Below are 27,500 nucleotides of genomic sequence, written 5' to 3'. Positions count from 1 at the left end.
ATAGTTCGAATTTTTTTACATTGTCCAAAGATTTGAAGCTTTCCCTTTTATAACATAGCCCAAAGAATAGAAATTTGAGATTTTATTACGTTCCCTTGAAGATAGAAAGTTTAATTCTTACATTGTCCCAAAAGTGGAAAGCTTCAATTTCATGACATTGTCTAAGGAGTATAAAATCTCAATTTTATTACATTGTCCAAAAACCAGAAAGTTTCAGTTTATTAGATTGTACAAAAAAATAGTTTCCATTTTATTACATTGCCTAAAGAGTAGTAAAAGAAAAGAAAGTTTTTATTTTGCTACATTGTCTTAAGAATTGAAAGTCAATTTTTTTACGTTGTCCAAGGCGTACTAAGTTTCAATTTTATTGCATTGTCCAAAAAATATAGAAAGGTTCAGTTTATTTTATTGTCCAAAGGAGAAGTTTCAATTTTATTACATTGTTCAAAGAGTAAAGCTTCAATTTTATTACATTTTCCAAAAACTAGAAAGTTCCAGTTTTATTACATGTCCAAAGACATGTCTGTATTTTTTTTTTTTAAGCATAGAAAGTTTAAATATTATCACAATGGTCAAAGGAAAAGTTTCAATTGTATTGCGTTGGCCTAAGAATAAGAAGTTTCTATTTTATTACATTGTCCAAGTATATATAGTTTGAATTTTATTACATTGTCCAAAAACTAGAAAGTTTCAATTTTATTACAATGTCGAAAGAAGTTTCAATTTTATTACAATGTTGAAAGAAGTTTCAATTTTATTACATTGTCTGAAGAGTAAAACGTTTGTTTTATTACTTTGTCGAAAACCTAGTCTCTGGTTTATTACATTGTCCAAAGAATAGAAAGTTTCGAAAGTTAAAAATCGCCTATCACAAAATATTCAGTGTTTGTTGGAGGGAATAAAGCCATTTTATTTTCATTATAATCTTTCCCGGGATTTGGAGATTCATTAGATCGTTAAAATAAACATGAAGGTAAATTAATTTATTTGGAAAATCATAAACATTGTGTGATTCAGAAATGTGATACAATATATCAAAATTTTCTTGTATAAATTTTATCCATTTAGCCATATTTCTGTGATTGAAATAGTTTTCATGAATTTGCAGAATATGGATATCGTTACCTTCAGTTATTGAACAGTTAAGTACAATACTAGTTCTTAAAATACTGTTGCATATAGGACTTTGGTGAGGATGTTGCATCCTGAGTAAGAATTTCCCGAGTACTTTCTTGTGTATTTTCTTGTTATTTTCATGCTTGGAATTTTTCTTTTTTGTTATTTGTGTCATCATTGATCTTTACAATATGAAAATGTAGATACGAGTAAATATCAGTGTTACTATTGTTAATAAAGTAATGTACTTATTTTCAACATCATTCCTCATGATCATTTGTTGAAATTAGTCCTAGGTTGACACTTGGCTGTCCTTGTTGCCTACAAGTTATTAGAAATAATGGATTAAATTTGTGACTCTTGGCCCAATGCTACGACTGTGGAGGCCATCCAGCCTCAAGACTACAATCACGCAGGCAATAATACAGTTAGCTGCTGCAGGTTACCTTGTCACTTTTCATGTTGGTCTACTTTATAATAGATCCATGTTGTTGAAATATTGTACCTCGGTATCAGTAAGGAACATTATATTTTATTATAATTTTTCCAGGTGACAACTAAATGTTCTCAAGATGTCGGTGCAGTTGAAGATATTTACCCTTATATGCATAGCTGTAGGAATGTCTACGGCAACTGTACTCCCAGACATTGCTCAGAGCAAAAATGATACTGCTGTAATTGGATGTTCAACCTTCAACACAACGTACAATTCTTGCAAATTCAATTATAATGTGATTATTAACTCTGAAACGCCATGCATTTTCAATTGCACCTATAATCCTACTTTGGTAAGTTGGGAATGCCCTTACATTTTCATTAAGCACACTTTAATGTTAATGTTACGTCTTCAGTTTTGTATGTCCATCAAGATATTACAGTGTATCCTTCAATTTCTTTGTCAGGCTGTTCGAGATATTGCATTTTGTGAGTTAGTTGTAGGGTACATAAAGGCATATATTTTTGGAAGACCTAAATCTCTTTTTGAAGGAATTCCTTTGTCACTTGTTGACTATTTATGACTTATTCTTAACGACTTCCATGTATTGCCAATATAATCATCACAGAATTTTCTTTTAAATAATATTAGGATAATTTGTTAGTGTAGACATTTCCCCCACTGACAGTTTAAAATTTAAAACATTGTTTTATTTAGATGAGAGCGTGTCCTAATTGTAACTTGTTTGTACTTTGTTACTTTTATTTCTTTATGTTGAGTAAAGTTTGCTGATGTTGTGTGTGTGGAGTACACAAATAAGATGTAGGTTGCTATTTTGTCTTTATTTTTTTCAGCTTTCTCCACTGCAACTAGATGTCCATTTGAGCTATAAGCATCCAGACAGAAACCCAACTTTCGTTGCGGCCCAACAGAGTTTCTTCCTGAACTCTTGGACACTTCCGAAGATGTTCCCTAATCATGGTGAATTGTAAGACTGATGAATGGATGCCTCTGTTATTAGTATAGTATTCTTGTGTTGTGGACATTTCCACTTTTATTGATGTACACTTTTTATTTGTATGTATGACTTATGAACCATTTATTCCAAGCTGTTTTTAAGTCAAGGCGAAACAACCTTCTATGGAAGAAGTAGAAAGTGTTAAATTAATGATTAGCCTTTGAGATAAAATGCTTGGGATTTCAAAAGGCTCTCTACAAAGATATCTTCTTAACGCAACCATAACTGCAAAAACCAGTGTCAAATATTCAACATATATCAGTACCCCGATTACTGTACAAGTATTTATGACAAATATTGACACCAGTTTACTCCTACCCATTAGTCAAGGTTTGGCTATATATTAGTATGAAAATATATATCTTGGGTTGTAATAGCCCTGTAATAACAAATATCTATCTTTACCTATATTGCTATTAATCTCCATGGGTTTTTGATATACAGTGTACCCCTGCTTTGAGGGGGGGGGGATGCATACCAGACCACCCCCCCAACACAAATGGCTAGAATTTGTGAATCTCAAGTATTCAGCCATGCACATTTTCTTTCGTACAGTTACTAATCAAACCATCCCATTTTCATTTTACAAGGGAGAGAGATAGAGACACCTTACCTTACCTTACAGACCTTACATCTTGTTCGGGTTGCCCCAGGTCCCTGAGTGTGAGGCACCTCTAATGTCTACCAGAGAGTTGCTAGTACATCTTCCGGTATAATTTGCATCTTCCAATCTTGGATGGTCTGGGATGGAGCTTAGATATTTGTCGAGCTTATTCTTAAACATATCTACGCTCACTCCTGATATATTCCTCAGATGAGCTGGCAACACAGTGAATAGACGCTGCATTATCGCTGCTGGTGCGTAGTGGATTAATGTCCTGTGTTCTTTCCTTATTTTTCCTGGTATAATTTTTGGGCACTATTAATCTACCTCTTATTCCTTCTATCTGTTTCCATGCCTGAATTATCATGTTCTCTTCTCCTTTCTAGACTATAATTTTGAGGATTGTAGTCTTTCCCAGTAGTCAAGATCCTTAACTTCTACTATTCTAGCTGTAAAGGACCTTTGTACACTCTCTATTTGTGCAATATCCTTTTGATAGTGTGGGTACCATATCATATTGCAATATTCAAGTGGACTACGAACATATGTTTTATAAAGCATAATCATGTGTTCAGCTTTTCTTGTTTTGAAGTGCTGTAACAACATTCCCATTTTTGCTTTACATTTTGCCAATAAAATTGCTATTTGATCATTGCATAGCATGTTCCTGTTCATCATCATACCAAGGTCTTTAACTGCTTCCTTATATGTGATTGTCTCATTATTAGGTCCCCTATATGCATATAGCTTTCCTTCTCTGTCTCCATAATTTATTGATTCAAATTTATCAGAGTTAAATACCATCCTATTTACCTCTGCCCAATCATATACTTTGTTAAGGTCTCTTTGTAGCACGTTCCTATCTTCATCACAAGTAATTTCTCTACTTATTCTTGTGTCATTGGCGAAACTACTCACTACCGAGTCCTTAACATTACTGTCTATGTCTGCAATCATAATAACAAACAGTAATGCAGCTAACACCGTACCTTGTGGCACACCTGATATTACCTTAGCTTCATCCGATTTCTCATCCTTTGCAATAACTATCTGTTTTCTGTTGTGTAAAAATTCTTTCAACCATCTTCCTACTTTATCCAGTATATTATGTTTTCTAATTTTCTTCGCTAATATATTATGATCTACCTTGTCAAAAGCTTTTGCAAAGTCTAGATAAACCACGTCTGTTTCATTTCTGCTTTTTATATTTTTGTATATGTTCTCACAGTGGACTAACAGTTGGGTTTGTGTACTTTTTCCAGGTACGAAACCATGTTGTCCTATATTAAACAAATTATTTTTTATTAAATGTTTCATAATATTTTTCTTCATTACCCTTTCATACACTTTCATAATATGTGATGTTAGACTCACAGGCCTATAATTACTTGCCTTTAGTCTTGATCCACTTTTGAAAGTAGGGGTAATATATGCTAATTTGTGCTCATCATAAATCTTGCCTGTATCTACACTTTGTCTTAATAATATTGCAAGTGGCTTTGCGATAGAATGAACTACTTTCTTTAACTAGCTGGGACACCATCAGGCCCTGCTGCAGCCCCATTTTTAATTTCATTAATAGCCTGCACAATATTTGCTTCATTAATATCTATGTCTGCTAAATATTCACTATTTTCATCCATTACTTCTATATCATTATCTTCATTATCAATTCTAGGGGTGAATTCTCTCTTTTATCGTTCTGCCAATATGTTGCATATTTCCTTTTTTCATTTGTTAATCTCCCTTCAATTCTTAGAGGGCCTATTTCTATTCTTTTATTCATCTTTTTCGCATGCGAGTACAATAGTTTGGGGTTTTGCTTGATATTTACTAGGGTTTTTTCTTCCAAGTCCCATTTTTCATTTTCTTTTGATTGTATATTCTTTTGTTCTGCATTTTCTATCTTGCTTTTTAGTTCGATCACTTTCCATGCATTTTTTTCTTTTGCAAGACCTTTTTTCCACTTTCTGATTTTCTGGAACAAGATCCTTCTGTCTCTTGGTATGCATGACTGATGTTTACTTTTCTTCTTCGGTATATATTTATCCACTATTTTCTCTTTTATTTTATATAATATCTCTGTGTTTACCTTCATATCGTACACATCGTCACTTACGAAAGTGTTATCCCAATCTTTGTTTAATTCTTCATTTATTTCTGACCATTTTATATTTTTACTGTAGAAGTTGCATTTTCCATATCCTTCCCACTTTTTCATTTCTTGCTTATCTCTGTTTTTACTTGCTTTGGAATGGACTATTAATTCTATGACATTATGGTCTGAAATACTCGCATGATAAACTATTATTTCTTAAACATAATTCACCTCGTTCACAAATACTAGGTCTAAAGTATTTTCCTTTCTTGTTGACAGGTGATTTATTTGTTGAATGTTGTATTCTAGTAGCATATCTAATAGCTTTTCGAATTGCCTCTTATCTTCTGCACTACTATTACTCTCTTTTTTATATGTATAAATACAACCACAATCTCCTATTCGTTCTTTCCAGTCTACGAAAGGAAAGTTAAAGTCTCCAGATAGGAGAATAGTCCAGTCCTTGTGATTTCTACATATATCATCCAATTTTTCTATTATTGTGTCAAACTGTTTAGTATTAGGGGATCTATAATAGACGCGTTCATAAACACTCTTAACGATAGTTCGGTAATATAAACAAACGGGGAGGAGGTGCCTAACCACACTGAGAAACTTTAAATTAAGCACTTTACGCTAAACCCTTAAAATGACCAGACAACAGACATTTAAATTTCAAAAATAAAATAAACAAATGCTCATACAAAACAAAGGCTATTCTGCCACAAAATAATTCTAAAAAACTAGTAATTAAACCTAGAAAAACAAGGCTTATCTAAATTCATAAAAGGCAAATAAAAATAATCTAGTCTTTTCTAATACCTTCCTCCCCAAAAACAAAAAAAATTATTCCAATAGATACATTTTTTTTTATACAAAACATGAAACCTGTAAAGAGAAAAGGATTAACACATCACTCTCAAGACAAAGTAAAGTCTCGGTGTGAAACCTGAAATAAGAATTCTCATTAACAACACTACAACAAACGAATATCAATAACTGAATTGTCACACAAATAAAACTTACCAGCCTAAATAACAGAGAAAACATAAATCAAAATAAACCAAAAGGTCAAATTAGCACAAAATAATTACCACCAGACACTGACTGTCTCAAATTCAGCCAATAACATTGAGTTTACATATAACAGACACTACCGCAGTAATGACCGCCCGCACTTTGGTCACTACAGGTTTTCCTTTGGTTCAAAAGAAAACAGACAAAATCATTAAATGCCTCACTAAGAAAACCTAATAACTAATAAACCAAACTCCAAGCGAAACACACACTCATACTCATCCTCACATCTGTAAGATTAATGCAAACCAATTGAAGAGACGAGAAGGGCTAGGGGAGAGCAGCCAAGTCGTGATCAAATTTATATCCTTGAAAGGGCATCGGGAATTCGATTCTCTGATCCCTTAATGTGTTTTATCACAAGCGAGAATTCTTGCAATTGCAGAGCCCAACGTAAAATTCTCTGGTTGGCTCCTTTCATGCACTCGATGAAAACTAATGGGTTGTGGTCTGTCCAGATTTCTATGGGAAAAGAAAAATTTGTCACATAAGGCTTAAAATGCACAAGAGTACGCACCAAGGCGAGGGCCTCCTTTTCAATGGTGGAATATTTTCTCTCGGCGGCCAGTAGCTTTCGACTATAATATGATACAGGATGAACCTCTCCTACCTCGTTTCTTTGAAAGAGGACACCCCCAGTACCTATGTCACTGGCATCCACTGCAATAATAAAAGGTCTCTGGAAATTAGGAGAAGTCAATATTGGATTAGATACTAATACCATCTTAAGTTTAATAAATGCTTCCTCACACTGAGAAGACCACACAAACTTCTGCCCTTTCCCCAACAACTTGGTAAGTGGCTGAGCAATGTCCGAGAAATTTCGCACGAATCTGCGATAATAACCAGTCATGCCCAGCACTCGCCGAACTTCTCTGACATTGCACAGCCCCTTTAAATTTACGATAGCCTTGAGGTTGGTTTGTTTAGGTGCCACCTGACCCAAACCCTCCTCGTGACCCAAATAGCAGACTTTTGCTTTGCCAAACTCACACTTGGCCAGATTCACAACAAGACTGGCAGCCCTTAACGCTTCAAACACTTTACTTAATCGTAACATATGTGTCCGCCAGTCGTTGCTATAGACTACCAGGTCATCTATATAGATTTCTGTACCTTCCAAACCACAAATAATCCTGTTCATAAGACGTTAGAAAGTACATGCAGCGGTTTTCATCCCAAAGGGCATTACATTACACTCGTAAAGCCCGAAGGTAGTGACAAATGCAGAAATCTCTCATGCTCGATCAGACAGGGGAACCTGCCAATACCCTTTCAATAAATCCAATTTCGTAATAAACTTAGCAGCCCCTATCTGATCGAGACAGTCATCTATCCGAGGCAAAGGAAAAGAGTCATTCTTAGTGTGTGCGTTAACCTTACGGTAGTCTACGCACATACGGAACTTTCCGTCTGACTTCTTGACAAGGACTATCGGGGATCTCCATGGACTAACGGAAGGTTGGATGAGATCGTGTTCCAGCATATATTTAATCTCCTTATCAACTATATCCCTCTTAACGGGATTCAGCCGATAAGGACTCTGTTTTACAGGAGAAGCATTTCCAACATCTACATCATGCTCAAGAAAATTAGTTCGACCTGGAGAATTCTGAAATAAATCTGGAAAAGAAGAAAATAAATTAATTACATCCCTCCTTTGAGTAATCTCCAGATGCTCCAGCCCTTCCTTCAAAACTTCTAAATTTTGAATATTATCAAAAAGAGCATCAGAAGACACCTGACAAATTAAATCCTCCAAAACCTCTGAAGGTAAATCCATAACCTCAGCCACAGACTCATAAACAATAGCGAGAGGATCATGTCTATTTGAAGTATAGAGTTTTAACCTATTTATATGGAATATCCTGCACTTCCGTTTGGTCCATTTAAAGTATAGAGTTTTAACCTATTTATATGGAATATCCTGCACTTTCGTTTGGTCCCAGGAGCCTCTATTTCATAATTGACCTCTGACAACTTCCTCAACACCTTCCAGGGTCCCTTATATCTTGGTTCAAGGAAATTGTCAGAGTCATTACTTAAAACTAAAACTAATTCTCCAGGCTCAAACGACCGTGCTTTAGATTTCCTATCGAAATTTAATTTCATAGCAGCCTGAGAACTAGCCAAATTTTCTCTGGCAAATTTCCAGGCTCTAGATAATTTTTTCCTCAAGTCCTCCACAAAGTCTCCTACATTTGCATCCCCTCCTCGACCAGTCTCATGCATCTCATGAAAAATCTCCAAAGGCCCACGTACTTTGTGTCCAAAGACCAGTTCGAAAGGAGCTACGCTACACCAGTTGAAGAATTCGGGTGATTTCTTAGAGCAAAGGGAAGCCCTTTATCCCATTCCTCCCCTTGCTCATAACAATACTTTTTCAAAATAGATTTAAGGGTCTGGTGGAACCTTTCCACCACACCCTGACTTTCCGGATGATAGGGTACACTGGTCTTGTGCCGAATGGCCAGTTCAGTACACTTACCTTTAAATACCTTACTAGTGAAATTTGCACCGCAGTCAATTTGAATAGTACAAGGGAGACCATACCTGGAAAAGAATTCAATTAGTTTGTCCAATACAACCTTAGAGGTTATCCTTCTCATTGGGAAGGCCTCAGGGAATAAAGATGCTCTATCCATAATTGTCAAGAGATGGGTAAATCCTGACTTAGTTTTAGGCAAAGGCCCAACCACATCAATAACTAATTCTACAAAAGGCTCACCTTATCACAGGAATTGGATTTAAGGGAGCTTTAGGAATAATTTGGTTGGGTTTCCCCATCACTTGACAAACCTCACATTCATTAATGAATTGTTTCACAGACGATTTTAAACATGGCCACCAAAAACATTCTGCCAACTTTCGAAAAGTTTTACATACACCGAAGTGGCCATAAAAAGAATCATCATGTGCAAGACTCAAGACAGACCTACGGAATTGAGATGGGACAACAATTTTTTCAATATGAGACGTCTTGCTCAGATCATCAGTTGAAGGACGACTAAATCCGGTATACGTAGTAAACCATTAATCACACAAAACGTGGGTTTAGTCAAATCCGCAGTGTCACCTAAATCAAAATTTAATTCCTTTTTCTGAGCTTCAATAAATGAAGACCTGTCCCAATCAGGTCTTAAAACATTGCTAACTACACTATTAATACTACTATCTAAAGACCCGGGCCCCTGTACGTCTACTTCTAAACTACTTAAGATTAAATCATAGTCATTATCGATTAAATTTGCAGCTTTTGCTGCTGCTCGGGTTGTTACTGCAACTGGACAGGTGTGCACAGACAATATGGGGAACAACTCCTGTCCTTGGGTATTTAACATATCATTACCCAAAATGCCGTCAATTCCAGGAATAGGGAGACTCTCAACAACTGCCAACTCTGTCACTTTATCATAACCAGGGAAAGACAATCTGACCTCCACTAACAGAGCTGAAACAACGGTGTTCGGGAACCCTCCCAGAACAACAAAATTCCCTGTATAATCAACTAAATCTTTCAAAGATTCTTTCAAAACCAGAGACCGAGCTGACCCTGTGTCCCTCAAAAATTTCACACCAATAGTTTTAGAAGTAGATATTAATTTACCAGGCCAAATATATTTATCATAAAGTAGTCACGACTTCTTTTTGCTAGAAGACTGACTACTGCTACTACTACCATTACTAGTGCTAGCAACTGGACAGTTTTCAATGATGGGATCACTGATAACAGGTTTACAAGTAGATATTAATGACACAGGATTATTATTATTACTTTGGAGGTACATTCTTCTGGCATTACACTGTGCCTGATAATGTCCCTGCTTATTAGGACACCAGAAACAAGTCCCCCTACCTCTGTTATTCATATTACCTGGGCCAGAACCAAACCTATTATCTTTGAAAAAGACACGAGTGTCCTGTCCACTCGAGACTTTTCCCTGGTTACTATCAGGCTTATGATTTTTATCTGGTGGGTTACCCTACCCACGAGCATTCACAAAAGAGCCTGACCTCCTCTGAAGATTATCTGGCCTTGCAGATTGAAAATTCACATCCTTATTCCCAAAACTAACAGAGCCAGTTCGATGGGTCAATACAAACTCATCAGCAATTTGGGCGGCCTTACATAAATTAACAGCTTTTACCTCTTCTAGATAAATTTTCAATTCTTTACTGCATGACTTCTTGAATTCTTCTAGAAGCATGAGTTCCCTCAAAGAGGAGAAAGAGACCACCTGGCGGCTTTTTAACCAATCATCAAATTGTTCCTCCTTAAGCCTAGCAAATTCCACATAAGTAAGGGAGGCCTGCTTTGTAAAATTTCTTAACTTAAGGCGATAGGCCTCAGGAACCAAATCATATGCCTTGAGGACTAGTGCCTTAACCTTATGATAGTCACGGGCTATACCTTCTTCCAAGGCCTTGTATACTCTAATTGCCTTGCCCACCAACCTACATTGAATTAGTACAGTCCACATTTCTGGGGGCCAAGACAACCGGGTGGCAACATGTTCAAATGCCTTGAAAAATTCTGGGACATTCAACTCGTCAAACACTGCCACCAATTTCATGGCCACACCTACATTAAATTTGTCCTGTGAGTTGCCGCGAGGTTTACTAAAATGATTAGAGTTACCCTGCAGCCTAGCAATTTCTAAATTGATATTGGCCATCTCCAATTCATGCCGCCTCGCCCTCTCATTCTCCTCAAATTTTAGTTTCATCAATTCTATCCGTTTACATATTAAGTTATATTCACTGTCCTCCTGGGACACTACAGGCTGTACTGGGGCTACATTCACTGGGACAGGGTTTTCTACCAAAAAGGGGTTAGTGGACACATTAGATTTAATTTGCAAATTAGCCTGCCCTTCAAAAATAGTTCCAGTACGAGGAGGATCTTCAAACAAAGAAAGACCTGGGTTCACACTAACATCTTCAATCACACTACCCTCTCGCTCTGAGTCACTGTCACCAACACTATCAAAATCCCTAGCCAAATTCTCTCCTTCCGCCATACCCTGAGCTACCTTACTTTTAACAGCTACCAACAATTGATTTTTTGTATCCGCTGCCCTCAACGGAATACCTAACCACCGGGCACAACTTACTAAACAATCCTTATTCAGTACTGGCAGATGTTTTATACAATCAGCCGACCCTAAAAACTCTTGAGGGGTCAAACACAAAATCCTCCATTGTATCAAAATTAGCAGGGGAGAAAGGTAATACTCTACAACTAAATAAAATATTGCCAAATTAACAAAGTGCTGTTCCACGGACTAAAACACTGAGTACACCTGAGAACAATCCTGTCATGGTCGCCGAATTGTTACAACCCTTGGGGTTGTTATAAAAGTTCTTATTATAATAATTGTTGTCAGTAATAAATGTAACTCAGTGCTAAAGGTCAGTGGAAACAAACACTCAAGAAAACTTAACAATATTTAATACTTAACAAATACACAATTTAGATCAACCTTGTCGGATGACAAATACCATAACTTGATAACAAGGAAGGACAAATACCAGTTCTTAGAATCACACTGGATTCCCTAAAACTAAGAAGCTAAGTCCTAACAAAGACAGGAGAAAAAACAGTTATTAATAAAAGACTTGTTTGGATCCAACAATTTTGCTGGCCAGACCAAAAACTACCTTAATACTAATTTCAAGAAAGAAGGAAGGCAGAGTAAATAAAATAGGAAAACTTATATATCCTACCTATCAACACAAAGCTAATCACACAAAACCTTGCCTATAATAGACTCATTGAGTGACGTTATGTAGTCAAGACACAAACAGGACAGAAAATATATATATAAATATATGATTAAATAATAACAATTATATATATAGTTGTTCTCAAATCAGTGGATGCATCAGAGAGACAAAACTAGGGCTGTGATCCACTCGCCAAATCAGCTAACAGGGCAGGTCCTGAACGCCAGAGTAATACCATAAAGGGAAGGCGATCCCAAATAAAAATCAGAGACACTCTGTCTTACCTGGCGTCAGCCTCCCTACAGGCCATCTCACGAGCTAGCAAGCTCCCAAAACCATAGCAGCTGATTGGAGACGAAAGCGACGGCAACAATTCCCTGGGAATTCCTCCTCGTCAGGGAAAGGCAGGACTGGTTCAAGTCGCAGGTGACAGGAGCACCTGCGACTACCTTATTGACGTACTCAAGCCGCAAGTCGAGGCAGGAGACACTCGAGTCGCAGGTGACTAGAGAACCTACAGACTAAAGACCAAGGCGAGGATTCAAAGAATCGTCGTCCAAAATAAACAGCCAAATAATCGTCATCCAAAGTCCAAATCAGTTTGCTGCTCAAGGTATGATATCAAGGGAGTGCTCAAGCCCGAACTGAACTCTGTCCGAGCACCAACGTCCAGACATCACCAAGACGTGTTCATAAACACTCGTATAAAAAAAAGAAAAAACAATTGTTAAAACGATAGTTCGGTAATATAAACAAACGGGGAAACGTTAAATTAAGCACTTTACGCTAAACACTTAAAATGACCAGACAACGGACACTTAAATTTCAAAAATAAAATAAGCAAATGCTCATACAAAACAAAGGCTATTCTGCCACAAAATAATTCTTAAAAACTAGTAATTAAACCTAGAAAAACAAGGCTGATGTAAATTCATAAAAGGCAAATAAAAATAATCTAGTCTTTTCTAATAATTACTATGTTCATTAATTTTTCAGATTCAAATTCTACCGATATTAGTTCACATTCTGAGTTACTATATTTCTCATATATTTTTCCTTGTTTTTTTCTCTTTCCCATATATCGCGGTTCCCCCTTGATTCCTATTTTTTCTATCTGATCTATAAGTTTGGAACCCTTTTATTTGATTGTCATTCCCAGTCTCTTGGGAATACCAGGTTTCACTTATATTCATTATATCTATTTTCTTGTCAATTTGGATTAGTTCTTCTAAGTGCTCTATTTTTCTTTTTGAGTTACTCATAACTAAACCCTGCGCATTCATCACTATGATGGTTTGCGTGTTTTCTCCTTCATTTAATATGGGTAATAATACGGATATTCCCACGTCTCTTTCCTGTTCTGGTATGTTGTTCTTTTCTTAATTTCCAGAAATTCTGACATTAAAAAATCCAACTTTTCCATAATATTTGATCTTCCTTCATCATAATTATTCATTTTGTGTCTGAATCTGCAATTTTCTCCGTATCTGCAATATCCTCTTGCATCGTACATACAGTATTTATCTCTTGAGCTGTATCTTGGAGCTGATGCTTGGAAATTCTTTGCTGACACTCCATATCACGGTGATGGCTTGCTTTTTTCCTTCACCTCATATTCTTTGTTCCTCTCTTTATTAGTTTCTTTCTTATTTTGGATTTTATTATTTGATTGATTATTTAATTGATTTTGATTCATGGCTACAGGGTGCATATATTTACATTTTTTGTCGAACTTACATCCTTTTCCTTCTTTTAGGTTTTTGCATATTTTTGGATGTAGATCTCTGCAATCATCCTCATAGCAGTTTAGGTATGCACATTTACCATAAATTTCATAGTTGTGACATACCTTGGGATGTTTGTAGTAACATCTTTCTCCGAATCTGCATTTCCCTCTTTTCAAAAGGGTGCAGACTTTGTCTTTCTTGTCGTTTTTTTCCTCTTTCCCATCAGTGTGCAGATCTGGGTAGAGCCTCTTCGGGATTTTATTTTGTGTTGTCATGTCATAATTTATTTCTTCGTATGTATGCTGCTTGATTGCCTCTTATATAGTATCAATGAGTATCTCTGCATCCATACTTTTATCTTGTTCTTGGTTTTCCTTATTTTTTTCTGTCATTTCAGTTTTGTTTTCTTCTCTTCAGTTTTCCTCTTCTTCTTCCTCTTCCTCTTCTTCTTCATCCTCAACTATTTGTACATTAAGTCTTGATTTAATAACATTGTCTATCCATGATAGACATGTTGAGCAAAATATTCTGGTATCCTTACTCATATCTTGCATTACTTTAAGAACATTGAGGATGCGTTGGATTAACTATGCTATACCACACCTTACACAGTTTGCATGCTTTTGGCATTCCTTTTCCTATTGCATCAATTAGGATATTCACAATGTTCACCTTATTCATTTTCTTTGTCGGAATATGTTGATTGATGTAAATTTTCTTTATGAGTCTCATGACCACTTGGATTTTATTTGGAACTTCTTCAATTATTTTCAAGATGTTTTCTGTTGATTTGTTCCAGTTTGAAGGATCATATCCTTCTAATATGTCTATGAATGCTTTAGTATCTTTTTGATTAGGGCTGCTGTTGATCTCATAGATGAGAAATGCCAGCTCCCTTCCTGCTACCTCATTGTATTGCGAATCTGCTAGACACGCTAAATTTCGCCATTTCTTACCACAGTTGTAACTTACTGCCATCTTGATCTGATTTACAGTATTTCACTTGATAAACTAACTTAGTAGATGCTTTATCCTACTATTTTCACACTAATCTTATCACTGACAGTTCACAAACACTTTTAGATATTTTTCGATTTCCAGACGTATGTTAAACGCGTGATATCTGTTGATTAATCAGACTTTGCGGGAACGTCTCACCAAGCAAGAGAGAGAGAGAGAGAGAGAGAGAGAGAGAGAGAGAGAGAGAGAGAGAGAGAGAGAGAGAGAGAGAGAGAGAGAGAAATACTTATGAACATTAAAAAAATTTTTATATTTGCTAGTACAACATACATAAATAGGGTACTCACCAGTGATGAATGTAGATTAAAGATAATGATGATGAACTAGCTGTACAGGCTAATGAATGGTGATGACATTGACTGCATGGCTAAGCAGAGGAGTTACATCTGCTCTGAGGGCGCCTCTTCACCTTCAGGAGGTGCTTCAAGAGGCATTAACTCAGGCATTTCGGGAGGCACTTTTGCGGGCGGTTCAAGAGGCATTACTTCAGGCGATTTGGGAGGCACTACTAAAGTGATTTCATTAGGCTTTGGAGGGTCCTTCTTCATATGTGTGAGAGACATCGAGATTGGCATCTGCTATTGTTGCCTCTTCATGGTGGTGAGGGCTTGATTATAGGGCTGCAAAGCCATATCAAGGATATTTGAAAACTCTCCAAGTAGGGTTCCATATAAGGACCCCATGTTGAAACAAACTTCTGTGTTTCCTTGATCATTCTTTCAATTTGGGACAGGCATTCTAAAGTCAGGCTTCCTTCTCCTCCTCCTGAACTGGAGTGTCTTCTTCCTCCCTGTTAGACTTCGTCAGGTCTTCCGAATCCTGGTCTGTCAGGGGGTCAGAGTATCATCCTCTGTGATGTCATCAAAGCCTTCTCCACCAAAAATCCTCGCCAACTGGAGCGCCTTATTAATGGCTGAATATTGAATTTCCGGCCACAACGTACTCCAACATACATTCAGGGTCTCTTTCTTCTTATCCTTCAACGACAGGTTGATGACGGACAGACGTGGCAATTGTGAATTTATGCCAATAGTCTTTTAGCCTAAATTCACTGTCATGGTTCATTGCATTAGCAAGGTGTTGGAGGGAGTTCCTGGTGTAGAATGCTTTGAAGGTGGTGTTGGGAGGTAGGAACTCTAGCTGGACTCCCTTGTAATAAAGATCAAGAGGGTGGCCACCAGCATTATCCATAATCAGCAACATCATGAATTCCATGTCTAAGTCTCCCAGGTATTGCCGAACTTGAGGGATGAAACTTGATGGAATCAGTACACCGTAAGGACTTTGGTGATCCACACCTTGGGATTACGTATGCATCCAGAACACAGGCAGCAACATCTTGTTCTTATTCTTGAGTGGTCTGGGGTTTGCAGCCTTGGAAATGAGGCCTGGTTTCAGCATAAAGCCAGCCGCATTCCCACACATTTGGAGGGTAACCCTATCCTCCTGTGCCTTCAATCCGGAGGCTTAAGCTTCGTCCTTCATTAAGTATGTCCATGAAGACATCTTCTTCCAGAACAGGCCAGTCTCGTCCATATTGAACAACTGTTCTGGATGGTAGCTCTTCTCCTGCAGAATCTTCTTGGAGGTCTCGGGATATTTCTCAGCCGCCTCTTTGTCCACAGGTGATGATTCCCCATGTGGAGAAACAGACTTTAGGTGTAACTGGTGGAACTATCCTTTGCTCACCTGAAAACCTTGAGGAGCTAATGATGGCCCCGGTTGTGGCTCCTCCTCTTCTTCAGGCATGGGTTCCTCAAAGCCCAAGAATTCTTATTCCCCTTCTTCATCGGCTCCTCGTACGTCTACATCGCTGCCTTCCTGTGCCTCTATGTGGTTGCCTTCCATAGCAGTTGATATCTGCTGATAAAGTCGTCATGCTTACTTGTGATTGATGTTGGAGTCAAAGGGGAACGTTCTTCTTCCATCAGTCCTTTATCCAGTATGCCAGCATAGATTCCATTCTCACCATTGTTTTATCTTGCACTGTCGACACTATTTATGCGGTACCAAAGTAGCTCATGCCTACACTCTTTCTTGTTTTATTTTATTTCTTCTCAATATATCTCACTTTGGTCTCATTTACATTAAAATTGACAGCCAACCGCAGCAAAACTTTTGCCCTCCTTTAACATATCGAGAACTTTTCACCTTCTCGTCGATCTTGATGATTGCCTTCTTTCTTTTAGGCTCTTTGCCAGAGGCTTTAGGAGGAGCATGTGCTTTTTAGGAACCATTTTCGGGACGATTCGTACTGATATTTGATGATGTGTAAAACAGATTTGTTGTTACGTTTGCGTATATCAGTAATTCGGTACACAGTGAGGCTGATTAAGGAGGGATGCATAGTTACCCACAATTCTATCTTCGTGAGATGGGACTCAGGTTTCAACCAATTAACGCCAAGTGCACAGCGAATGAGCACCAGGGAATATGAATGCTGCTCCTCAATTGGCTGCTTTGCAGATGACGGTCAATAGTATGTGAGTATCATTTCATCTGGGTACTGCTCTAAGAGGGCATCATGGCGTCGTAGTAATTGTTTACCTGCGGAAAGGTAGCTTGGGTGAAGCACCATTTAAGAAAAGCAAATATATGTTATTGAAATTTTGCTGCGTTTACATTAACATTACAGAACTCTAATGTTTGTAAATTTGTACATTTTTTCACCATAAAAAATGTATTTAGTCACAAAAATATACTTAGTACTTATACATGATAATATACTACGTACTGCAGACGTAAATATGTGTACCCTGCTATTCCCGTTCTCTTATGTATTTTAGATATGAGCTGCATACTTGCAGCATTGTAAAACTTTATGTACGTCCATATAATATTTAAAAATCGTCTTAAAATAAATCATTTAATAAAATGTGCAGTTTGCACAGAATATCAATGTACATATATGTAGTATGCGCAATTTATGCCCAATTGACCCAATACAGTTTAATGTTCTCTCGTTTTCGCATGTTTTGCATGTATGGTATACACTACTTACTAAGAATATTCTGTGAAATCGTCCTCTACAATGTCCTCCTAACTCTGCTTCTCCTAAGGCTTCTGGCAAAGAGCCTAAGTGCCAGAGGACCTTACAGTTAATGACAAATGAGGTGAAAGTAGACATGATTGTTATGTTAAGAGAGAGTGTGACTAAAAGCGCAGTCACCTGCACTGAGAACAAGTATGAACAGGGTAAAATGCTTGGGGAGGTCATTCTTGGATAAGAATGAAAAAATGGCCATAAATTTTACCAATACTGTTAATGAGCTCATGCAGCCCTACCATACCATCAATGTTAATACGTTCAGTTACCTTAAAATGGTGGGCCTCTTGAAACCCAGACAGTGAAGAGGCACCCTCAGAGGAGATGTAACTCCTCTGCTTTGCTGTGCAGTCATATCTTCATCATCATCATTCATCGTACTGCACAGCTAATTCATCGTAATTGTCTATAATCAACAGTCATCCATCACTAGTGAGTACCCATATGATTTAATATTATTATCAAGATGTTCAAAGTTACATATACTGTAAATAATAAGAAAATACAGAATATTGCCTGACAAAAAAAAAAAAAAATCGCATCCGTGAATAGTGGGGACCTGCAAATATTTGTATATGTTCCACAGAAAAACCTGTGAATGAGTGAGTCTTCCTGCAAATAATTTTTAGATAGGTATCAGAGAAAAATCCGCGAATGTGAGTCTTAAATCTTGAGAACGCAAATACTGAGATAGGTTTCGGAGAAAAATCTGTGAATAGGTGAGTCTTAGAATCTTGGGAACGCGAATACTGGAGTCCACTGTACAGCATAGTACTAGTCTATTTATGGGTGAGTGATGTGATAACCTAGGAGAAGGACAGTAAATTGAGTTGCTCAATTGTGGATTTAATAAATGGGTTTTAAATGGTGTGTGGAATTGTAGATTATGCAGTGATGATGGAAATGCAAAATGAGGAAGTTGAGAGTAATTGTGAGAATAGGTATGAAGGTAAATGACAACAAGGAAACTAAATTAGTGAATCTTAATATTGAAGGTGGAAGAATGACAGCTCTTAGATTCGTACAAGTAAGCAATAGACTTAACAGGGGAATCAAGAAATGTAGAGGGATGTACGCTGAACATTTTGAAAAGACATATATTGTTCCAAAAGTGAAGGGGTTGTAGAGCCAGCTCTCCTTAATGATGTATTGTTCCAAAAGTGAAGGGGTTGTAGAGCCAGCTCTCCTTAATGGATGTGAATTGTGAATGTTGAATTAGAATGCAAGAAATAAGGTGAAGCTATTGATATGATCTGTGTGTAGTATGTAAGTGGCACTTGCAAGATTGTAAGTATGAGGAACGAGGAAATACTCGGAACTAGTTATAATTTCATCATAGATGAAAGCATAGATGAGAAAGCATTTTGATTGGTTTTGGTCATTTGGAAAGATTGGATGGTAATACATGTAGGTTATTGCTGGTTAGGAAACAAGGAAGACCTAGAATGGGTTGGACAGAGGGCAATGATGAGCATTCCGATGCAGTTACTTTATGCCTTTAGGAGGTAAGGTAATGTAGCACATTACCCAATAACGCACTATTGGGCATAAAGCAGTGAAAATGAAACTCCAGAACTGCAAGACTAGGAACATGATAAAGCACAAAATAAAGTTTTCCAAATGCCATGTTTCATCTTAAGAGGTAGCTTTTGTAACTACCAGTTTATTTAGGCTGGGAATTTTAATGAAAAGAATTTCTTTACCATTTATTGAAGCTAAGCATTGTTGTGAAGAAATAAGGCTTATTAAAGAAATAGAACAACTTATTCATCTGTATGTAAATGGCTTTCAGTTACCAGGCAATCAGTAATCATTGATATTGATGCTAATTTTTACAAATATTACCAGTAGATTATGTAGTTGTTTTATAATACTATGTATATAGTTGCCAACATCTTATGGTTAATTATTTCTGCAGCAGTAAAAACAAAAGGGTTCTGTACAGACTAGTTTTTGAAAACTAAAGTAATAATAATGTATAGTGCAGGTTTTGCATGGTTCTAACTTTTCAAATGAATTATAATACACATTTCTTACGATTGTTAAAATGCTTATAAGCGTTGTTCCATGTCATTTGCATTGGCAATGAAGCCTTTTTTGGTTTTATTTTTAAAGGAAGATATTTTATATTTAGAAAGCTTATATATTTGAAATTTGAAGCTACCTTATTTTGAATTTATTTCACAGTAAAATCACTTGGAACCTTTCTGTTTAGTTACTGTTGTGTAGGTACAAAAACTTTATGATTATTTTCAAGAAATGCAAAGAAAATTGGTCAAAGGTGGGTGGGTATGCTTAAATATATTCCTTTTTCTTTCCACTAGTCAGATATATACATCGGTAGCAAGCCTCTTGTGTCCTCCTAGACAACAGCAGGAAGAAACAATTGAGGTCAGAATTACAACATCCAGCACAGATAATATAACCATGAATGTAAGACTCTACAATCAAAGTTATGAATTGAAGTAAGTTTCCCAGAGATTATTCAAGTTTTCTTTGAGGCAAGAGGTTGATATTTATGGTAGATAGCATCCCATTTTTCAAAAACGTTTGTCAGTAGTTTTATGGGAGCTCCCCAACACCAAGTACTGTAAGTAGTGGTGTAATACGCCCAGTCTTTAAAATGCTTTTCACTTTTACTGCCTGCACAAACATATTGTTGTGCCACTTCGCGAAATTCAGGTATAAATCCTGTAACCCTTTGTCCACATGACATTTCATGTCCTTGCTCAGTCATTACAAGTACAATTTGGACACATACTGGTACTAGATTTGCTTTCACTTGTGTTTATACAACTGTGTTCATGTGTTTACACATGCGATGATAGCTAACTTGGGATAATGAATACTTAGGAACATTCAGTCTTTCGTACAGTGGAATGCCACAAAACATTTGGCTTTATGAGGGTCACGGGCAGAAAATTTTTCATTCTGGGTGAATGGTGTTACTTTATCAAGGAAGCTGATTGAATATTTCATTCTAGATAATTACTGTAAGGAAATTCCCATAAAACAAGCTAAAAAGGTTTCCTTTCTCTCCATTGATAGTCCTTACAGTTGAAAACTACAGCTCATAGCTTACCATCAGAGTAAAATGAACTTGTTTTGCTTATAGTACTGAAAGTTACATCATAATGAGTAGAACATCAGCTTTACAATTTTCTCACGTACCATACTTTCATTTTCAAAATAAAAATGTGTTGATCAGAGCCGTAATTCTCGTATTATGAAAAAAATGCTAATTGTTTTATGGAGGCATCATATAATTTGTTGAATTTAATACTTTTCGGACAAGAAATGAGAAAAGTAAGATAATACATACTGTAGTTGCTTCATTGTTTGTTTATTTCATTGGCAAATATTAAAGTTGGCTATCCTGACATTTGAGCAGTAAAGTACTGTATCATTCAAGATTCCTGTTGTGAATGAAATCAAAAGAAAATAATCCAAATCCTGCAAAAGCATCCAAAACCTTGGAAGAATATTAGAGGGAGGCCGTGTATTTCGTCCTGGTTGAAGCAAGTTTCTGACGGACTAGTGGAACTTTGGTTATTGTACATAATTCATTCCAGAACCTCCCACAAAAAACGTAACCTACTAAAACCAAAACAGTAATTCCCATAAAGAATAATGCAAATACAATTAATGCGATCCTGACCCCCAAAAATATTTAAAAAAAAAAAATAGATTTTACAGGGAATAAACACAGTTTTACATACAGAAAACCATGAAAAATAAACATAAATGACTAATGAAATTTATAAACGAACATTCAACATCACTCTTACCTTTATGGAAAACACCTGTCAGTGTATGGAAGACAGAGAGGAGGGGAGAGGGAGGAGGAAAGGTTATTGTTTGGAAGGGGAATCTCCCTCCAGAAGGACTTCACGTATTCCCTTCCTTTATTACTGGCACTATGTGAGGTTACTTCCTGACTGTTTTTTTACAGGCACTACGACCAGCTTGAGAGGTACTGGACCCATGTTGCACAAAAAAACTATCCAGACATTTGTTTCTAATGTTTCTTTAAAATTTGCCCAAAGTTAAACATGACATTGTCATTAAACATGTTAGAGACATGAATTACAACTTCTTTGTTGGGATGATAAATCTCCACAAAATTTTTTATATCACTCCACTTTTTTACACAAGGGCTAGCACTTGGAACATTCTTTGGCCCCATGATGGCTGCTAATTTAGCAGTTGCACTTGAATAAAAATGCACAAAAAGCACACAAACAATGAACACAAAGGCAGAATGGGGCACGTAAGAAGGGATGCTTTGTTTTGTTGCTCGATACAGGTCCTGGTCATGCGGTGGGCCCCGGATGGAGCGTTTCTGAGTGTACAAAAACTGAGGAAACGTACAATAACTGAGACAAAATTTCGTAGAAAAAAAGTCTACAAAAAAAGGATTTTGACGAAGGAAAAATCTATTTCTGGGGAGACACCTGTGTCGCCCAGTGAAAAGGATCCTGCTATTCACTCTTCTAGTATAAATAGGTTCTAAATATACCAGAGTAAAAAGCTAGCATGGTATGCTGAGGTTACTACCCTCGCGCGAGCACCCTAAGGGTGTCGGGTATAAAGTACAAGGCGAGTGGAAGCCACTATTCACAGGTCTCCTGCCAATTAGAAGTTTCCTTTCCAAAATCCCTCTCATGGGGAGAGCCGACCCAACGGCTACTACTTCCCTCCTCTCGCTACTACTGTCACTACCCGACCTGAGTGCCACCTGCAATCCTGAATTTTTAGACACTTCGTCAAAATCCCTTTTCTGGGTCGACCTGTGTTCGCCGGTGAAAAGTTACCAGAGAATGCCCATTCAAGCCTACTAGACACCAAGTAATCTTATAAGTAGTAGTTTAATGAAACCTGAGGTTCATTTTAGCTTAAATTTACTAACTTAACATATTACAATAGATCTAATTAAACTTAAGCTTACTTACTTACTACTTATGCTAAGGCATAAACTTATGACTTAGAATTAGTAATAGCTTAAAGATATCATATAACACAGGGTATCCTGTAAGAAATTTATCACATTTCCAGAATATGTACAGTCCGGTCTATAAAAACAATCCGGAACCAAATATTTTATGTACAAGATTAGGTGGCAGGATGACGCCCAGGTCCTCTCAACCCAGAGGAGAGAAGTATAGTGGAGAGTACGAGCGAGGCAGGTAGAAAGGAGAGAGTATCAGGGAGGAGAAAGGGGTAGAAGAAGGTTGATAGGATTTATTATTCGGGGGAGACTATGCTCCCTGCAGCAATTGCTGGGAATTTAAGGGCATCTAAATTTTTCAAATATCGTGGCGCTTAAAACCTACTGGGGATTTCCAACCCGTATATTTCTTCAGATCCTCAAAATTCATATTTTGAAGATAATTATTGGAAGTAGCCACTGCCAGGATGTCATGGACATGTGGGATCGAATCCGGGTTGGCTTGTTTAATAAAGTAGAGTATTTGCTGTCTAATACCTTTAAGAGAGATTGTGCCACCCTTTTCTCTAATAAAAAGAGGACCTGACGATGTTGCGGAGGTTCTGGCTAAAAAGGATTTAAGGGTAGTGACAGGGCACAATGATGTGTCCTGTGTTAAAGGAATGACTTTCCATGGAGTCCATCTATTTTGTGGGTCCTCATTCTTAGCCAGGAAGCTCCGGTCTGGGGATAGTAGTACTTCCCCTGACGGGAGGAAATCTATGTGGTCTGGATTTCTTGAGAGAGCTGAAAGTTCAGATATTCTGGCACCTGAGGCCATAGCTATTAAGAATAAAGTTTTTCTTAGGAGGGTTATATATGAGCACGATTCATTAATAGTGTCTGACGCCAATCTAAGTACATCATTCAAGAACCAAGTGACCTTTTGTGGGCGGACAGTTGGTCTTAGGTGTGCACATGGCATGCTCTTGGAATGGAGAAGTATGCATCCAACAAATTAATATTGAAGCCGACTTGAAAAATTTTCTTCAAAGCTGACTAATTGTTGTAATAGTACTGGCGGCTAGGCCTTTCTCAAATAGAGTTCTAAAGAACGAGATTGCCAGATTTGTGGTCATTTTGTGGGCTCCTGATTCCTTTAGAAATTTGGCCAATTTTTTAACAGCCGAATCATATTGCCTGAGAGTTGAATCTCTTTTATCTGATTCTATAAATACAATGTTATGTGGATCAATACTCGCGTCTTTTTGGGCTGCAAACTTCATGAAGTCCATAAAGTTAGGGCTTTCAGAGTTCTTGAGGAAGCTGACACAGTTTGAGTTTGTACTGTCTGTGTCAGTTCCGGGCGAGGGATCTGTTTGGGTTGGAGCTTCAGCTCTGGAGGAGCAGAAACCAGTTGGTTTTCGGCCAATTGGGGGCCACTAATGCTACTTGTCCTGTGAAGGATCGTAGCTTGTGTAAGACCTTCATCCGAATATTCACCGGAGGGAATAGATAAATCTTCTGCCAGTTGTTCCAATTTATGGACATCGCATCTGTGACATAGGCTAGAGGGTCCAGGTTGGGAGCCACATAGTATGGTAGCTTGTGGTTGGACTCTGTTGCGAATAAATCCACTTGAGGGCCCGGGATTTGATTGTAAATCCACTGGAGTGAATTCTTGTCCAGGGACCACTCTGATTCTAGTGGAGTAGTCCTGGAAAGAGCGTCCGCGATCACATTCCTGACTCCTGCCAGATGGGTTGCTGACAGGTGCCAATGACTCTTCGCTGCCAAAGCAAATATTGCAATCAGCACGTGATTCAGCTTGCTTGACCTGGAACCATCCCTGTTTATGCAATGTACCACCACTAGGTTGTCTGAGACTATCCTCACATAGCTGTTCCTGGCTGGAGTTAGTTGCTTTAAGGTTAGGAAAACTGCCTTAGCTTCTAGCACATTGATATGGAACTGGCGGAACGTATTCGACCATATCCCTTGAACCTTCTTGTGCTGAGAGTATCCCCCCCAGCCACTCAGTGACGCGTCTGTATGAATTGTCAAAGATGGCGGAGGGAATTGCAGTGGTACTGCCCTGGTTAGGTTCCTGTGCTTCGTCCATGGGCGAAGCCTCTTTGCTAGTATGGGTGGAATTGCTGAGATCTTTTCTATGAGATTTTTGTTGGCTCTCTTTCTCCAGACACGATTGATATCCTTCAATCTGGCTCTTAGTAGGACGTCCGTTATTGATGCAAACTGCAGTGAACCGAGGATTCTCTCTTGGGTACGACGAGAGGCTTTTTTGTTCCTGAGAAACTGTTTTGTAGCCGCAGCTATCTCCTTGGCCTTCCTGGGTGGAAGGGATAGCTTGTGTTTTTCTAGGTCCCATTGGATTCCCAACCATTGAAAGTGGGAGGCCAGTTCCAGCTGTGATTTCTCCTTGTTTATTTGAAAACCCAGAAACTCCAAGAGTTCTATTACTTTGGCTGTCGACCTGCGGCATTCCTCGATGCTGGCTGCCCAAATGAGCCAGTCGTCTAGGTAGGCTACCAACATTATTCCCTTGGTTCTCAGTTCTTGGACTATTGTCTCTCCTAGCTTGGTGAATATTCTGGGTGCAATGTTGAGCCCGAACGGCATGACTGAATGAGTAAGCTTTGTTCCCTAGCCTGAAGCCTAGGTATGGAGAGAAGTTCCTTGCTATCGGAACATGATAGTAAGCGTCTCTAAGATCTATAGAGGTGGTGACGGCCCCACGGGGAAGTAAGGTCCGCACCTGCGAGACCGTCAGCATACGGAACTTGTCGCAAAGAATGTATGAATTGAGCCTTGACAAGTCCAGAATCACTCTTCTTTTGTCTGAGTCCTTCTTTGGAACAGTGAACAGACGTCCTTGAAATTTTAATCTCCTTACTTTCTTTATGGCCTTCTTTTGTAGGAGATCTTTGGTACATTCTACCAGGTCCACTTTTGGGATCTGGAAGAAGTTTATTGGTGGTGGAGGCCCTTTCTTCCATTTCCATCCCAGGCCCTTGGAGATTATGCTGTGTGCCCATGGACTGAAGGTCCAATGGTCTCGAAAGAGATATAATCTCCCTCCTCCCTGTGGTCTCTCACTGGTTGGCTGCAGGTTTGTACCCTCTCCCTCCTCGGAATCCTCTACCCCTTGAGCCGCTTCCTATCCGGGAGTGGATTCTGGCTCTACTGCTACCGGCATGCCTATTGTAGCTACAAAAAAATTCCCTAGCTTCATAGGCGGGGTTAAAGGCGGGGGAGGTCATGATGGCTCTGGAGGTTGAGGGTTGCTGGGCCGACGGAGTCTGTAGCAGAACAAACTGCTGCTGTGGCTGGGCCTTTGATGTTGAGTGCTTCCCAACTTGGGATATTGGGACTGCCAGAACAACCACCTGAGGTCGAGAGGACTTATAGGGAATGTACCTCCTCGGCCTCTTCTTTGCCCTAGCTTGATGTCCGGGTGCTTCAAACTTCCATTTGAAGGGAAGTCCCCACCGGACTCGGAGGCTCTGGTTGGCTCTAGATGCTTCCCTCAAGGCATTGTCTACTTCTTGAGGGAACAGGTTTTCCCCCCCAGATTGATGCCTTTATCAACCTGTTGGGTTCATGCCTGATGGACGCCTCTGCCAGGCTGTATTTCCTGCAAGCTCGTCTTGCTATACCAAAGTCATATAGGTCTGACTGGTAAGTCTGTAATAGACTTTTCGTCAAGACCTGGAATACTTGCTCGTCTTTATAGGTCGTGGCTGCCAACTCCATTGAGGTAACGGAGTTGATAGACCTTGCTAGTCTCGACCTAGCCTCAAATTCTGTTTTTATCATGTTCTCCTGAAGCTTGGGTAGCCTGTTAGAGAATAAGGTTGAGGCACAGTCCGCATCCAGTTTACCTACCGTAAACGTGGCCGGAGCTTCGTGCCAGAATTCTCTACTGGCAGGGGGGAGAAGGGAGGTAGCCTCTGTCCCCTTTAAAGCCGGGAGAGGTTTATCCTCTGCTATGGCTTGGAGAGTTAACTCAGTCACCTTGTTGTGCAGGGCGACGGGACTCGATCCGGTGTCACGAACATGGTATATGAGCCTTTGTGAGGCGTTAACCTGGTGTTAACACACTCCCATTTGGCCATGGTGCGTGCCCAGACAGCTTGGGCTTGGTCCCTCGGGAAGATCACAGTCTCCTTTGGGACCTTGTCCACTCTAACTAGTGCGTGCTCTGCTAGTCTGACGAACCCGAGGAAGGGAAACTGGAGACCTTTTGGGTAAAATTCGAAGTCCTCCCTTCAATGGTTAATTTCCCATCTACGTATGGGGCATGCATAGCAAGCTGCCATGGATTATTTTTGTGGAAGGGTGGGAGCTTGGAAGCATCTGGCACTGCCATAGCCTGTGCCGGAGATCCAGAGTGGAAAAAACCAGTCATCTTGTCCTGTAATGGTTTGATCTGCTCGGCCACTATGTCAGAAACTGACTGTCCGGAGACCTCAGATCCGGAGGCGCGTCGCAATGACTCAAACCTCTCGTCTACTGCCTCCCTAACCTTCGTCAATAGAAGGTTAACGAGTAGTTCGTTGCCGGACTCCGTCGCCTTGGGTTTCGCGGACTTCTATCTCGATCCCTTTGAAGGGAGAGAACCCTTGGCAGCAGGCGACTTGTCATACGGTGTTGACGGCCTTGGGGCCAGAGATGACTCAGTCG

The 27,500-nt window shown here is 38.7% G+C and overlaps 1 protein-coding gene across 2 annotated transcripts in view; it reads left to right on the top strand.

Annotated features, from left to right (window-relative positions):
• Window positions 1-27,500, top strand: part of LOC135222003 (SID1 transmembrane family member 2-like) — a 180,884-nt gene that overhangs the window by 7,415 nt on the left and 145,969 nt on the right. For both annotated transcript variants that reach the window (XM_064260113.1, XM_064260112.1), the window contains exons 2-4: window positions 1,667-1,904; window positions 2,407-2,540; window positions 20,194-20,334. In XM_064260113.1, the coding sequence (XP_064116183.1) occupies window positions 1,689-1,904; window positions 2,407-2,540; window positions 20,194-20,334 (491 nt within the window). In that variant the 5' untranslated portion in view covers window positions 1,667-1,688. The remainder of the gene's footprint in view (window positions 1-1,666; window positions 1,905-2,406; window positions 2,541-20,193; window positions 20,335-27,500) is intronic.

Source organism: Macrobrachium nipponense, chromosome 3, assembly GCF_015104395.2.
Source record: "Macrobrachium nipponense isolate FS-2020 chromosome 3, ASM1510439v2, whole genome shotgun sequence".
Taxonomy (NCBI): domain Eukaryota; kingdom Metazoa; phylum Arthropoda; class Malacostraca; order Decapoda; family Palaemonidae; genus Macrobrachium; species Macrobrachium nipponense.
This window is presented reverse-complemented; position numbering and strand designations above follow the sequence as displayed.